Source organism: Bufo bufo, chromosome 3 (genome assembly GCF_905171765.1).
Source record: "Bufo bufo chromosome 3, aBufBuf1.1, whole genome shotgun sequence".
NCBI lineage: Eukaryota > Metazoa > Chordata > Amphibia > Anura > Bufonidae > Bufo > Bufo bufo.
In genome coordinates, this window is record NC_053391.1 from 556,437,221 (window position 1) to 556,452,256 (window position 15,036).

Genomic DNA, 15,036 nt, shown 5'->3' on the forward strand with positions numbered 1-15,036 from the left:
ACTGGAGGGAAGTTATAGGAGGGGAGCAAGAATCATAGGGAAGCCATGTTGGGGACCAAGAATGAGAGAGATACCATGCTGGGGACCAAGAATTTTAAGGGGGAAGTGCTGGGAATAAGTAAGTAGAGGGTTGTCATGGTGGGGACCAAGGTTTAGATGGGTGCCATGCTGGGTATCAATAATTAGAGATGTGCCACATTGGGGTCCAAGAATTAAAGGGGTCCCATGTTAAAGACTATGAACTACATGGGTGCCATGGTACGGAGAATAAATTATAAGAGCACCTTTCTGTGGGCCAAGAATTAGAGGGGTGCTATACTGGGGCCAAGTGGATTGGTACCAGACTGAGTGAGGGGCCGCGGAAAGGAGATGCAGATTCCGGACAGCACACTGTGTGCTGTCCGCATCTTTTGCAGCCCCATTAAAAAATAATGGATCCGCAACCATTCTGCAAAATTGCGGAACGGATGCGGACCCTTTTTGCAGATGTGTGAATGGACCCTTAGGCTTTTTTCACACTATGTTTGGGGTTTGCATTCAGCATACACACCAGGAGAAATGCTTAAAGTGTCCAAAGAGTCCTTACAGTTATTTAAAAAAAAAAAAACTCACACACTCCTCACCACCGCAGACAATGAGCAGCCCCTTCTTTCCAACATCAAAAGTGAATGTTCAAGACAGGAGCCAATATGGCTACACTGTGACAATCTGCAACAGTTCCTGCTACATACGGCACAGCAGGTTCTGCGTCTGAGAACATGTGTGTATCAAACCAGACATGTATACAAGCTGTCAGACAGAGAATCTTGAAGAATTCTTGCAAGGAGATGTTGAGTACCAGGGGCTATTAGAACTACCGTACGTCAGACAGCTGCAATTTTTTAAAGGGCACCCGTCATTTCAAGTGGCTTTTCAGAATAATTTGTCGCATGTGTATATGAGGACTAACACAAATTGGTCATTAAATGACTTGTATTCTGCATTTATCATCAGTTTTCCTTCTGCAAGCTCCATCTCTAATTGGCTTCTTTCAAACGAACATATAGAAATCCGTCCGAATTCAGACTCATACGCATTCCAGAAGATATACCATTCAGATTGTCATCAGTGTTGCTTCAGTAATTCATCCCGATGCACATTCCTTGCACATCATATTACATACATAATCCTTCCTTTCTCCATTTTTAATGCATTCCCATAGACTATAATGTGTGTAGCAAATATGCAGAAGACTAAGACATGCTGCGTATTGCAAATACTGATGGTAATTATACGCCCATGTAACCAGCCCTATATAAACATTAGGAGCAGATTCCGGTACACAAAATATGCGCCATATATGGATTGTAAATATGCTTGTGTGAAAGAGACCGTTGTCCGTTTTCTATGAGATAGTGGGTGGAGACTAGCTGCTGTGAGGTCTTCCCATAGAATGCACATACAGAGAAGAGGAGATCCCACTCCCTGATCTCTCTATAGTATACCCTCATAAACAGAAGCAGCATGGAGAATATTATACTGCAGTCCTGAGCAGTGTAGCTGTGAATCCAGCACGGGGCAAGACAGAACATGTACTAGAATCCCTGCCTCTGTTCCCTTTCAGCATGCCATTGATCCCCCTCCCTCTCTTTTTAAAGACTTCAGTGGGCAGTATGTAGCCTGACCCCTCACTGATCAGATAACCCGACTCCTCAGGTATGTGTCTTGAGGGTGACTGACCAGTGTATGAGGCAAGGGAGGGGGAGTAGTGGCTCATAAGGGGCCAATTTATGCATATTTTGTACGGTTAAAGTTTTAAAGCGGACCTTTCACCACTCCTGACATGCCTATTTTAATAGCTTCATGCATTCTCCATGTAATAACAATTCTGGAACATCTATTCTTATAGCTCTATGTTGTGCCATTCCTTTATTATTTCTACTAGAAGTTATGAATGAATTGCTAGCAGTCTGCAGTAAGGGTACAGAGGGGAGGTAACAAGTTGGGGGTGGGGGAAGGGTGTCCCTGCACAGTCTCACTCTATCCAATCAGTGCTGCCATTGTCAGACTGTGCAGGGACACACCCCCAACTTGTTACCTCCCCTCTGTACCCTTACTGCAGACTGCTAGCAATTCATTCATAACTTCTAGTAGAAATAATAAAGGAATGGCACAGCATACAGACATAAGAATAGATGCTTCAGAATGGTTATTACATGGGGAATGCATGAAGCTATTAAAACAGGAATGTCAGGAGAGGTGACAGGTCCTCTTTAAAAGCTCCAGCTCTAAATTTGGGAGCACAAGAGATAAACAACAGCTATCACCCCTACCTTTCTACAAACAACCGCTCTACTACATGTTTATTCAGTACAGAGAAATCTGTGACATTTACCTAAAGTTATGAACCGGGCACATTTGCTTTTATCAGCCTCATCTGTTTCCCCTGAGATTAGCAGATCCAGGGTGCACGGCAGTCTCCCTTCCCCCACAAATTAAGCTAAACCGTACAGTCGCTGTTCTAGAAAACATCTGTCAGATGATTGCAATCTCTTTCTAAAGTTCAACCACTGAATTCTGTTGGTGATGTTGATTCTCATGCTTCAAGGCTTCTTACAATGTTATTGGATTTCTTAAAATAGCATTGGAGGCTTTATTAAAAGATATTTAAAAAAAATCTTTCCAAGCATGACAAAGACTGGCAAAGACATCTTTATAAATCTTAATATTAACATCTTAAAAACCAACAATTAATGTAAAATCCACAGCAAAACGTGCACTCCATTAACTGCGCTAGCTTTTCTATTTCACTCTTGTTATAAAAGGTTATTATTGCGTTGGCATCAAATCAATGGCAAGAACTGAGCTACAAAAAATGTCACAGTTTTTGCAAAAATTTTGGTGGAAAAACTTCCATAGTCCCATTAACACTATATTTGTCAAAAGTTGGTTTGGCAGGAGGGGTGTGGCCTAAAACGTAGGGGCCGTATACACAGCATTTTTTTTTTCTGTGAAAAGTTGGCTGAAATCCCGCCGGCGCCCTCTTCCTTTCTGCCTCCCATTCTTTACAACAGGAGGCGGCGCTGAAGATCGCAGAGCGGTGGTTTAAAGCCAATGGGCCAGATTTATCATTAGCTCAAGTCAGAATAATGGAGTGAAAAAGTCGCAGATTTTTGCGCAATCGCTAAAACTGCGCAAAAATTTGCGACTTTTTTCTGCTCTGCACTATGCTCGCAGGTTTTCTGAAAGTGGGCGTGTTTTCTTATGTAAATGAATCTTTAGACAGATTTACTATTGCGACTATTTAAAAAGTCGCAAAAAAGTCGCAAAAAAATGCGCAATTTCACTCCAGTGAGGACCATGCTTATCTTATGTGACTTTTTAATAGAACATGCGACTTTTTTGTAAAGACGTGCGACTTTTGTAAAGCTGCTTACTGACGGATAAACTGCTACCGTCAAACCACATTTATTACAGTCTTAAAGGGCCGATCATAAATCTGACTTGGCTAAAACTGACTTTAGCCATATGTGAAAGTAGAGTGAGCTGTCAGAGTAATGATAAATCTGGCCCAATGACTTTGCCGTGCAGCTGTGGTGTGCCTCCCATGGAAAAGAATGGGAGGCAGACAGGACGCAGCCTCTGGCGGGATTTCTGCACGGCCGTCCGCTCAAAAATTCCACAGTAGAAAATGCTGTGTCAACAGCCCCTTAGATACATTTTTTGACTTTACGACAGTCCAAAATGCACTTTTTAATTAATTTATTGCAATTTGCTCCAAAACAAAACCCTATTTTCTTTTTTATTAGATTCGTGGATGAGATGCCAGTCATGAAATGATTGCAATGCTAAATATATATAATTGCCCCCACTACTGTCTATGCCTGGATCATGCAGAAAATGCTGCAGACTGACAGTCTTGGCGAAATCACAGGGGTTCATTTCCATTGCTGATCTCTTCCATCTTCAGCTGGTGCTTGGCTAAGGGGCGGGGATTTGCAACAGGGGCAGGGTTTGACAGTCTTTTTGCCCATCTGCAGGCAGGGTACAGCAGGGAGGCTCCTTACTCCAGCCATTTGTCTTACAGCCAGGACAGGATTGGGAGAAAGTTATTTCTTGTAATTTTGTGTGCATTTTCTGTGCTCCCTATTATGTTAAAAGCCAAGATTCAGACCAAATTTGCTCCGAAAACAGGAACTGTCAGTCAACTGTTCTTATGGGTCTGTGATGTGATGTTGACCATCATACAGCAGTATCTACTACCCATAGGTTTCCAGGTTAAAATAGAACAAAAAACACGCCAAAAAGGTATTCATCACTGGAAAGCAGACTGCATAAACCAGCCCGACAGAGGCTAAAAGGTCACTATTTTGTGTGTTTGGGTGGGGGGTGGAGTGACATTTGACATATATGCGCTGGAAGATTTCCCAGATAAAATGGCAAACACTGCAAAAAGCAATTTGAAAGTATACTCACAGCCATGAATGCTAAAAAAAACTGCTAGACATTATTTAGGACATAAAGGTTCTCTTACCTGTTTCCAGAGAAAGTCATCATTCTTGTTAAGCCACCAAGATATGATGAGATGCAGAGAAGACAGGACCACCCCACTCAACACTGCTGCTCTCATGCGCACAGGAAGCAGGGTGTAAATGATGTAGATGAAGAAAACACTCCACCAGATCCCTTCAGATGCACTACGTGGGCTGACCATAAGAACCCCAAGAATTTGCACTGCAAACAGGACGGCAATAACTAAATAACTGACAATCCACATATAGTCTTGGTGAAAGCCATTACGGTTGCAGACCACCATGAGTGACAGAAAGAGGGCCATAGCAACGGCAAGTACTGAAACATAAAGTACCTGAGGCTCACCATGCGTGCAATGAAAAATAAGCATGACAAGACACACCAGCACCAGTGCACCCATTAACATAGTCAGACTGCTCTGGTTCATCTGGAAGAAATAGCGTTGGTACAAACGCTCCAGTTTGGCAGACTGAAACTTCTTTGATTGGAACACTTGAAGAAACCTTGCCCAACACTCTCTAGGGGTTAGATGGTGCTCACCCTCATCCATGCCAACTTCAGTTGAGCCCATTTTTGAGCCTTTGGTCTCTCCGTCCTCAAAGCCAAGGGCCACAGATTTTAGTCCCAGGTCACCCCCTGTCCCTTTTTTTCCGTAATGGTCCTCTTGCCACGTGCAGCGGAGGCCTACGTTCTTGCGGCTGTTGCGCTCCATCTCAGGGTCCTGTAGGCAGCTCATGTAACGGGGGCCACACAAAGATGTGTTTTTGCGCTTGCCTTTCTTCCCATTGCGCTCCCCCCATGCTGTTTTACGTTCATCCACTTTGGGGACCAAGATGCCACTAAACCACGACATTCTGCTGCAGGTAAGATAAAAAATATTCAGGGGCAGATACAATCAACACTAACGTTTCAAGAGAGACTGTCATCATTGAGTACAGGCCGTGAAAACACTCATTTCTGTACATAATTGGCTAAAAGGGGATTTAACCCCTGTAGCCCGATGCTGCATGTGAAACATGGAAAAGTGGTTCCAGTAAGCACGGTTATCTTTAATATTAAGGAATATGCACTTTGTACTTACCTCTCCTGAGTGAGATGTGGCAGCTTCCCAGAAGCTCCTGGCTGGGTAGGTGATACACGGCATTTATTCCGTCGGGTGGAGAGGTGGGGAAGGACCTCTGCTTCTGAGCTTGCTAATTCGATGGCATTGGGAGGAAGATCGGGAGAGACTTCAATTGGGCACCTGCAAATCAACATAGCATAGCATTAGATGTGGCTTGGTCTACTGTCACACTAGCGGCAGCCTTCTCCGGCAGGCTGTTCCGGCGGGTGAACAGCCTGCCGGATCCGTGCTGCCGCTAGCGCGCGCGCGCCGCCGGAGGCCCGCTCCGGCCCCACTGACTATAATGGGGACGGGCCGGAGTTCTGGCGGCAGCACGGCAAACATGCCGAGAGGTGGCCAGAATAAAACTACATGTCGTAGTTTTAGGCTAGGTCTACACGACGACATAAAGTCGTGCCATTATTTGACAGAATAATGAACACACGTGTAGCAGCCTCATTGACTGTAATGGGGGCGGGCCGGAGTTCTGGCGGCAGCACGACAAACATGCAGAGAGGCGGCCGGAATAAAACTATGAAAGAAGGAGAAGCCTGCCGCTAGTGTGAAAGTATCCTAAGGCTAGGTCTACACGACGACATTTGTTGCGCGACAATTTTTAAAATGGTAGTCTATGGTGTCGCACTGCAACATGCGACTGCGGCAGTCGCAGAAAAAAACATCTTTAATGGGTTTTTTGCGACTGTTGTGTTGCAGTCGCAGTGCGACACCATAGACTACCATTTTAAAAATTGTCGCGCAACAAATGTCGTCGTGTAGACCTAGCCTTAGGCTACTTTCACACTAGCGGCAGGCTTCTCCTTCTTTCGTAGTTTTATTCCGGCCGCCTCTCTGCATGTTTGCCGTGCTGCCGCCAGAACTCTGGCCCGCCCACATTACAGTCAATGAGGCTGGAGCGGATTTTTTGCCGGAATCTGTAATGTAGGCCCCTCCTCCTCAAATATGAACCCAACTTATTACTTATCAATTGTCCAATTCAGCATAGGCGCGTTAGCAGCAGTGGGCACTGCTCTCAATTCACCGCTCATGGTTGCAAATCCAGATGTGGATGATGGGCTATTATCAGTAAATTGTGAGCACTACCTGCTGCCCCTAACGTCTATTGGATAACGTCTCAAAGTATTGACCATTTTAGGGGTAGCCAGTAGTCTGCTACACGTGTGTCCTCAGCCACGTGTGTTCATTATTCTGTCAAATAATGGCGGCTGTTTATCGATAAGGCTACTTTCACACTAGCGGCAGCCTTCTCCGGCAGGCTGTTCCGGCGGGTGAACAGCCTGCTGGATCCGTGCTGCCGCTAGTGCACGTGTGCCGCCGGAGGTCCGCTCCAGCCTTATTAACTGTAATGGGGGCGGGCCGGAGTTCTGGCGGCAGCACGGCATACATGCAGAGAGAAGCGGCCGGAATAAAACTACGAAAGAAGGAGAAGCCTGCCGCTAGTGTGAAAGTAGCCTAAGGCTAGGTCTACACAACGACATTTGTTGCGCGACAATTTTTATAATGGTAGCCTATGGTGTCGCACTGCGACTGCAACACAACAGTCGCAAAAAACCCATTCAAGATGTTTTTTCTGCGACTGCCGCAGTCGCATGTTGCAGTGCGACACCATAGACTACCATTATAAAAATTGTTGCAGTGTAGTTGTGCCCTATGTATCGCGCGACTTATGTCGTCGTGTAGACCTAGCCCAAAACTACGACATGTAGTTTTATTCTGGCCATCTCTCGGCATGTTTGCCATGCTGCCGCCAGAACTCCGGCCTGTCCCCATTATAGTCAGTGGGGCCAGAGCGGGCCTCCGGCAGCACGCGTGCGCTAGCGGCAGCACGGATCCGGCAGGCTGTTCACCCGCCGGAACAGCCTGCCGCTAGTGTGAAAGTAGCCTTATCAATAAACAGCCGCCATTATTTGACAGAATAATGAACACACGTGTAGCAGACTACTGGCTACCCCTAAAATGGTCAGTACTTTGAGACGTTATCCAATGGACGTAAGGGGCAGCAGGTAGCGCTCACCATTTACTGATAATAGCCCATCATCCACATCTGGATTTGCAACCATGAGCGGTGAATTGTGAGCACTGCCCACTGCTGCTAACGCGCCTATGCTGAATTGGACAATTGATAAGTAATAAGTTGGGTTCATATTTGAGGAGGAGGGGCCTACATTACAGATTCCGGCAAAAAAATCTAGATAAAACATGGTGTTTGGCAAAATGACAAGCAACATAGAACAAATCCAGTTACTGGGCCCTGTCAGGCAATGTTGGTGTCCATCATATCATGTATCCAGGGCTTTGGGCCTTTTTCCAGTTTTTCTGTTCCTAGACCACAAAAATGGAAAACCAGCCACAGATGTGATTCTAACCTAAGCAGCTCATACACATCCAGTTTTTTCAGCAAATCTCTACACCTTTGAAAGGGTCTGAAAATCTAACATTTAGGGGCACAGTAGGACAGTAGAAAAATAAGCAACAGACAGGTTCTGGCCTATCCTTCGTTCAACAGGGGCAGCACCAGGAGGTGTCTGACAGATGATTTTCCCCAGTCTCCTCCTAAAAGAGATTTCCGGTAGTTAACATTTTTAAGCAAGTGCCCGCAGTCTGCCCCTTCAAACAGAAGATTCACACTTACCTGATCCACGCCACTCTGGTCCTCCATGTTGCCTCCAATTTCCCGTATCTGCACTGTTTTCGTCTAGTGCTGCATGAGCATGGGCACATGCACTGCTCGCTCCATGTCACCACTGAAGCTGGAGCAGTGCATTCTACCATGCCCATGCTAAGTCGGATGTATACGGTAAAGGGACTGGAAGATGGAGCCAGTGGAGGCAGAGTGGAGAACAGGAGCGGTTTGGAGCAGGTAAGTATAAATCTTCTGTTTCAGACTGCTGGCACTTGGTTAAACACTTGCCATACACATTGGATAGAAGTTGGTTGATGGTTGAACAGCAGTTGAACAATCATCAGGTGAACGTTCCTCTCGCAGACACGGCCATACACATTTTAGTCCACATTGGCTGTTACAGTTGTTTAGACTGCCGATACACGCTCAATGAAACCAGGTGATGGAGGAAAGATCTTTCCGGGAACGTTCCTTCAAAGAAAGATCTTTCATTCACAAACAACCTTTCTTTGAATAATATATCTTTTGTCCAACTATTGGAAGAAAATATTAAACGCATCCGACTTCTTTTCAGACGATAAATGGTTTCTTGTTAAATTTTAACCCACAAAGGTTTTTCGTTGAAATCGTCCATTTTGATCAACTTTAGACCAAAGTTTATGGGTACCTTTCGTATAGACCAATCTTCCAGTGCACATTTGTGGGCGCGTTATCAGCCACGATCCACCACCGAAAGCCGTTCAACACAACAGACATTAATGGCATTATAACAGGGTATCCCAATGATTGGACCAATAAAGATGAGATTGGGTGCCACACTATGTACAGCACATTGGCTCCTTCAGCTTTGCAGGAACTGCACTATATCCCCATTCTCCTGAACCACTTCTGATGAATCAGAAGAGACCAAGCAGTCCATATGTCAACCATATCCAGTTTTGCTTAGAAACACCACAAAGATTAATATACTTGTACTATATAAAATAGCACTACTATAGTAGTTTTACTCCACCAGTCTGTCAAACCTGCGGCAATCAGATGATAGCTGGGCCACCCTCCATTTAAAGGGAGTCTGTCACCTCCTCTAAGCATGACGAAAAGCAGTACTACATAAATAGTACTGACACCGCTGACTCCACATCACTAATTTATATGTCCATATTAACTCCTGTTCTGCCACCAACCACCTCTGGAATACATTGAGAGGACTCATCCTAGAGTGTGGGCGTGCTCATAGGTCCTGAATGTATTCCAGTATTAGGCCTCATGCACACGACTGTATTTTCGGACCGCATCAGATCCACATTTTTTTTGCAGATCGGATGTGGACCCATTCATTCCAATAAGGCTGCAAAACCTGCGGAGAGCAGACCGAGTGCGTTCCGCATCTGTATGTCCATTCCGCGGCCCTGCTAAAAAGATAGAACATGCTCTAGTCTTGTCCGTTTTGTGGACACGGAGAGGACATTTCTATAGGTGTAAAAAATAAAATGGTGGCATGCACTTGGCTGGTATCTAAGTTTTGTGGATCTGTGATTTGCTGACTGCAAAACAAATACAGTCGTGTGCATGAGGCCTAATGGGGATCAAACAGCAGTGAAAACCTGATGGAAAAGCCACACGAGTGTGAACAGAGCACTGGCACACTTCATTTCTATTCTACAACACACAGTTACAAAATAGAACTTCACTCACCATCCAGCGATAGCTCGGGGTGTGATGGCAGAGAGATTGTTACTTCTGAATGAGTCACCACAAGTTCAGACACCGGATAAAGCGTTCTAGATAAATGCCATACCACTTTGTGTTTCAAGAAAGTCTACCAAGTTATAAAGCCTAGTATCTGGAAACAGAAATCAGCCTGGGATCACGAAGACCAACTTTAGAGAAATGGAGGACCATTATATGCATCAGATACGGAAGGTCCTGTCCCAATACACTGAATGTCCACCGAACGCACCTTATTTAGGAGGCAGGAAAACTAAATGCTGTGCTCCCGCACAAGGACTTTACGTTTATGTCTATTTAATAGCCGGCACAGGATTTATTAGAGGAAAAGTCAACCCCCTGAGGCCATATAAATAACACATTCTCCAGCACAGAGTACACAAAAAGGCCAGGCTATTAAAATACAGACCTCCAAATTAGACACAGTTCATTAAAATGAAAACAGGAGGCACGGGGATGGTAATGTGGACAACCGCCTCCAGCCAGCTGATATTATACAGGACAAAAGTATACAGAAATACATATACATGTACTCCGACAGCTAGTGGCCGAATTGGCATTTCTGGAACCCAAAGCAAAGTTATATCTGGGCCCATCCACCACTGCACCACTATGCTCCACCCCATTGCACCATTCAGCTCCGCCCCAACTGCACTGCTGAGCTCCGCCTCATCATACAATTCAGCTCTGCCCAAATTGCACAGCTAAGCCTCACCCCATCATACCATTCAGCCCCACCCCAATTGCATTGCTAAGCTCCACCTCATATCATGTAGCTCTGCCCAAATTGCACTGCTATGCTCCACCTCATCATACCATTCACCTCCGCCCAAACTACACTGCTAAGCCCCACCCCATCATACCATTCAGCCCCGCCCCAATTGCACCGCTAAGCTCCGCCTCATCATACCATTCAGCCCCACCCCAATTGCATTGCTAAGCTCCACCTCATATCATGTAGCTCTGCCCAAATTGCACTGCTATGCTCCACCTCATCATACCATTCACCTCCGCCCAAACTACACTGCTAAGCCCCACCCCATCATACCATTAGCCCCGCCCCAATTGCACCGCTAAGCTCCGCCTCATCATACCATTCAGCCCCACCCCAATTGCATTGCTAAGCTCCACCTCATATCATGTAGCTCTGCCCAAATTGCACTGCTATGCTCCACCTCATCATACCATTCACCTCCGCCCAAACTACACTGCTAAGCCCCACCCCATCATACCATTCAGCCCCGCCCCAATTGCACCGCTAAGCTCCGCCTCATCATACCATTCAGCCCCACCCCAATTGCATTGCTAAGCTCCACCTCATATCATGTAGCTCTGCCCAAATTGCACTGCTATGCTCCACCTCATCATACCATTCACCTCCGCCCAAACTACACTGCTAAGCCCCACCCCATCATACCATTAGCCCCGCCCCAATTGCACCGCTAAGCTCCGCCTCATCATACCATTCAGCCCCACCCCAATTGCACTGCTAAGCTCCACCTCATATCATGTAGCTCTGCCCAAATTGCACTGCTATGCTCCACCTCTGCCCCCATCCACCAGCTAAGATCTACTCTCAGTTTAGCAGTGCAGCCTGGGCACTTCCACTACAGGCCCCCCCTGTATAGCAGAACCAGCTGCACAGGTGGTATATATCCCCTTTTAAACTTTTTTTTTTAGCCAACCACTTGGGACCAGCAGGGGGCCCTCTGATCTCTGAGGCCCCGAGCATTTTTTTTTTTTTGTACCAGTACATGTCTAGCTTCTGCCAATAGTTTTACTGAAACTTTTCCACATGATACCTGCAGGTTGCATTGCATTTCATGGCGAGAGGTTCTCTTTAAAGGGGTTTTCCAGTCCTTCTATCTGGATGGCCTAACCTTAGAGCAGGCGATCAATATCTGATCAGTGGAGAACCCTGCTCCCCCACTGATCAGCTGTTCCTGAGTATCTCAGCGCAGGGATGGAGCTGGTAACTTCAGACACTGACATCAGGGGCAGCTGCGCTGCAGTAACCAGCTCCATCCACTACACAATGAATGGAGCTGTAGAGTCCCTGTGCTGAGATACCCAGGAACAGCTGATCGGTGGGGGAGCGCGGTGCTCCACTGATCAGAAATTGATTACTTATCCTGAGGCTAGGCCATTTATATAAAAAGGACCAAAAACCCCTTTAAGTCTTTGCTCTTTTTATTTTTAGGAGTCATGTGGGAGGTTCCCCTCTGTGATTGACAGCTAATTCTGCATAATTAAGCATAAAAGGAAGGCTATCCACCCACATGACTCCTAAGCATAAAAAGAGCAGAGATTTAGATGAATAAAAGGACGTTATACTGAACCTTTCCCATAAAACCATATACAATCTGCTCAGCTCCTCCTGCCTGTAGATTGCGCAGCGTTTTCATGCTGACAGGCTCCCTTACACTTTACAATGAGAAGGATGCTTTCAACAAGGTGAACGATGCTTTCACGAGCCAAAACAAAGCTGCGTTTCACAAAGTAGAATTCTGCTGCATGTAAGAAAACATGGCTTGATGGTGGATTTATTACTAGTGCATGTAATAGATGTTCTCAGTAATGCTGGGGCTCCAGCCTGTTGATCACTCCGCTTGTCTTTGTTTTCCCCTCCCACACACCCATACACACACAGTTCTGCCTGGGAACAAGTACAGGCTCAGTCGTCATGCCGGTGACATCATGTGCCGTTGCCATAGAGACAGCTGTCACAAGCCTTGTCCACCATGGGCACTAAACTCAACCTTTCCGAGATAAGGGCACAAACAAACAAGATAGGAATGTGTACAATGGCGTTAGTGCAGAGGAGGAGTGGTGGGAATCAGCGCTGATGCACCGAGCCAGGGATCTGCTTCAGCATGAGCAGCGATCCTCAAAAAGAACATCTTGCAAATACATTTGTACCAACTACCATGCCCCTAGTACTACAGCTACCTAGGCATGGTCTCTAGAAATATAGGAGCACATTTATTAACATCAGCGTTTCAGACGCCGGTCTTAATTAAGCCCTGCACCGCAGTTACACAGAGTCGCGGGCCTCTTCATAACTTCGGCGGATCCACCGCCACTTCTAAATATAAGACAGCTTTCTAGCCTACCCTTGTCCGCCCACACCACGTCCACTTTTTCACACCTGGCGTGAGCGGGGAAAAGTCGCAGATTGCGGTACAAAGGACCTTTGCGCCGCAATCTGCACCAGAAGTATTTCTGTTTCATAAATGACCCCCATGTCCAATATAAAAAAAAAAAAAAAGGAAATCTGTCACCAGCGACCTCCCCATCCAACTGTTTGACATGTAGCTGTGGTTCACCTCGTGATCCACTCGTGGATAATACGGTCCACCCGTGGATAATACGGTCCACCCGTGGATAATACGGTCCACCCGTGTCACATGAGTTCACTACCGGAATTTACTCTTCCTGCAGGGCACACACATCTGAAACTAGCCTAATGGTCGATTACACAAAATAATAATCACTAAATATTTTTATTTGCTCGTTATTGTGAGTGTTGCAGCATTTGGACTACTAACGATTGTCATATTTCTGATTAGACAAAGAGGATGGGATCAGAGGTCGCGCTACATTTTTTCTGGAAGAGTAAAAATACTCCTCTTACCATTTTTGAGGAGTATTTTCAGCTGAAGAGGAGTACGAAAGTTACAGTAATTCAAATAGTTAATACGAAGGCATAACACTAAGGGGTAGCTATTTATGCAGGGAAACCATTACTAGCACTGTTGTCCTGAGGGGGTCGGCACCGCTGAGGTCACTGTTGTCCTGAGGGGGTCGGCACCGCTGAGGTCACTGTTGTCCTGAGGGGGTCGGCACCGCTGAGGTCACTGTTGTCCTGAGGGGGTCGGCACCGCTGAGGTCACTGTTGTCCTGAGGGGGTCGGCACCGCTGAGGTCACTGTTGTCCTGAGGGGGTCGGCACCGCTGAGGTCACTGTTGTCCTGAGGGGGTCGGCACCGCTGAGGTCACTGTTGTCCTGAGGGGGTCGGCACCGCTGAGGTCACTGTTGTCCTGAGGGGGTCGGCACCGCTGAGGTCACTGTTGTCCTGAGGGGGTCGGCACCGCTGAGGTCACTGTTGTCCTGAGGGGGTCGGCACCGCTGAGGTCACTGTTGTCCTGAGGGGGTCGGCACCGCTGAGGTCACTGTTGTCCTGAGGGGGTCGGCACCGCTGAGGTCACTGTTGTCCTGAGGGGGTCGGCACCGCTGAGGTCACTGTTGTCCTGAGGGGGTCGGCACCGCTGAGGTCACTGTTGTCCTGAGGGGGTCGGCACCGCTGAGGTCACTGTTGTCCTGAGGGGGTCGGCACCGCTGAGGTCACTGTTGTCCTGAGGGGGTCGGCACCGCTGAGGTCACTGTTGTCCTGAGGGGGTCGGCACCGCTGAGGTCACTGTTGTCCTGAGGGGGTCGGCACCGCTGAGGTCACTGTTGTCCTGAGGGGGTCGGCACCGCTGAGGTCACTGTTGTCCTGAGGGGGTCGGCACCGCTGAGGTCACTGTTGTCCTGAGGGGGTCGGCACCGCTGAGGTCACTGTTGTCCTGAGGGGGTCGGCACCGCTGAGGTCACTGTTGTCCTGAGAGGGTCGGCACCGCTGAGGTCACTGTTGTCCTGAGAGGGTCGGCACCGCTGAGGTCACTGTTGTCCTGAGAGGGTCGGCACCGCTGAGGTCACTGTTGTCCTGAGAGGGTCGGCACCGCTGAGGTCACTGTTGTCCTGAGGGGGTCGGCACCGCTGAGGTCACTGTTGTCCTGAGGGGGTCGGCACCGCTGAGGTCACTGTTGTCCTGAGGGGGTCGGCACCGCTGAGGTCACTGTTGTCCTGAGGGGGTCGGCACCGCTGAGGTCACTGTTGCGCTAATGGAATCGGCACCGCTGAGGTCACTATTGCGCCGAGGGGGTCGGCACCGCTGAGGTCACTGTTGGTGATTTTATGAGGCTCAAAGGGTTTGTCCTAAGATCGATATTTATCACCTGTCGTTAAAGAGGACCCCTCACCCCTCCGGATTTGTCTGTTTTGGAAACTACTT

General features: G+C 47.3%; 1 protein-coding gene across 7 annotated transcripts in view; it reads right to left on the bottom strand.

Annotated features, from left to right (window-relative positions):
- The window catches only part of ADCY6 (adenylate cyclase 6), a 216,143-nt gene that overhangs the window by 155,642 nt on the left and 45,465 nt on the right, over nucleotides 1–15,036 (bottom strand). For 4 of the 7 annotated variants that reach the window (XM_040425512.1, XM_040425506.1, XM_040425510.1 and 1 more), the window contains exons 2-3: nucleotides 5,594–5,755; nucleotides 4,514–5,369 (exon numbers count right to left, since the gene is read on the bottom strand). In XM_040425512.1, the coding sequence (XP_040281446.1) occupies nucleotides 4,514–5,365 (852 nt within the window). In that variant the 5' untranslated portion in view covers nucleotides 5,366–5,369; nucleotides 5,594–5,755. Of the gene's footprint in view, nucleotides 1–4,513; nucleotides 5,370–5,593; nucleotides 5,756–15,036 lie in introns of those variants that run through there. The other 3 variants (XM_040425511.1, XM_040425507.1, XM_040425513.1) reach the window with 3 other exon arrangements.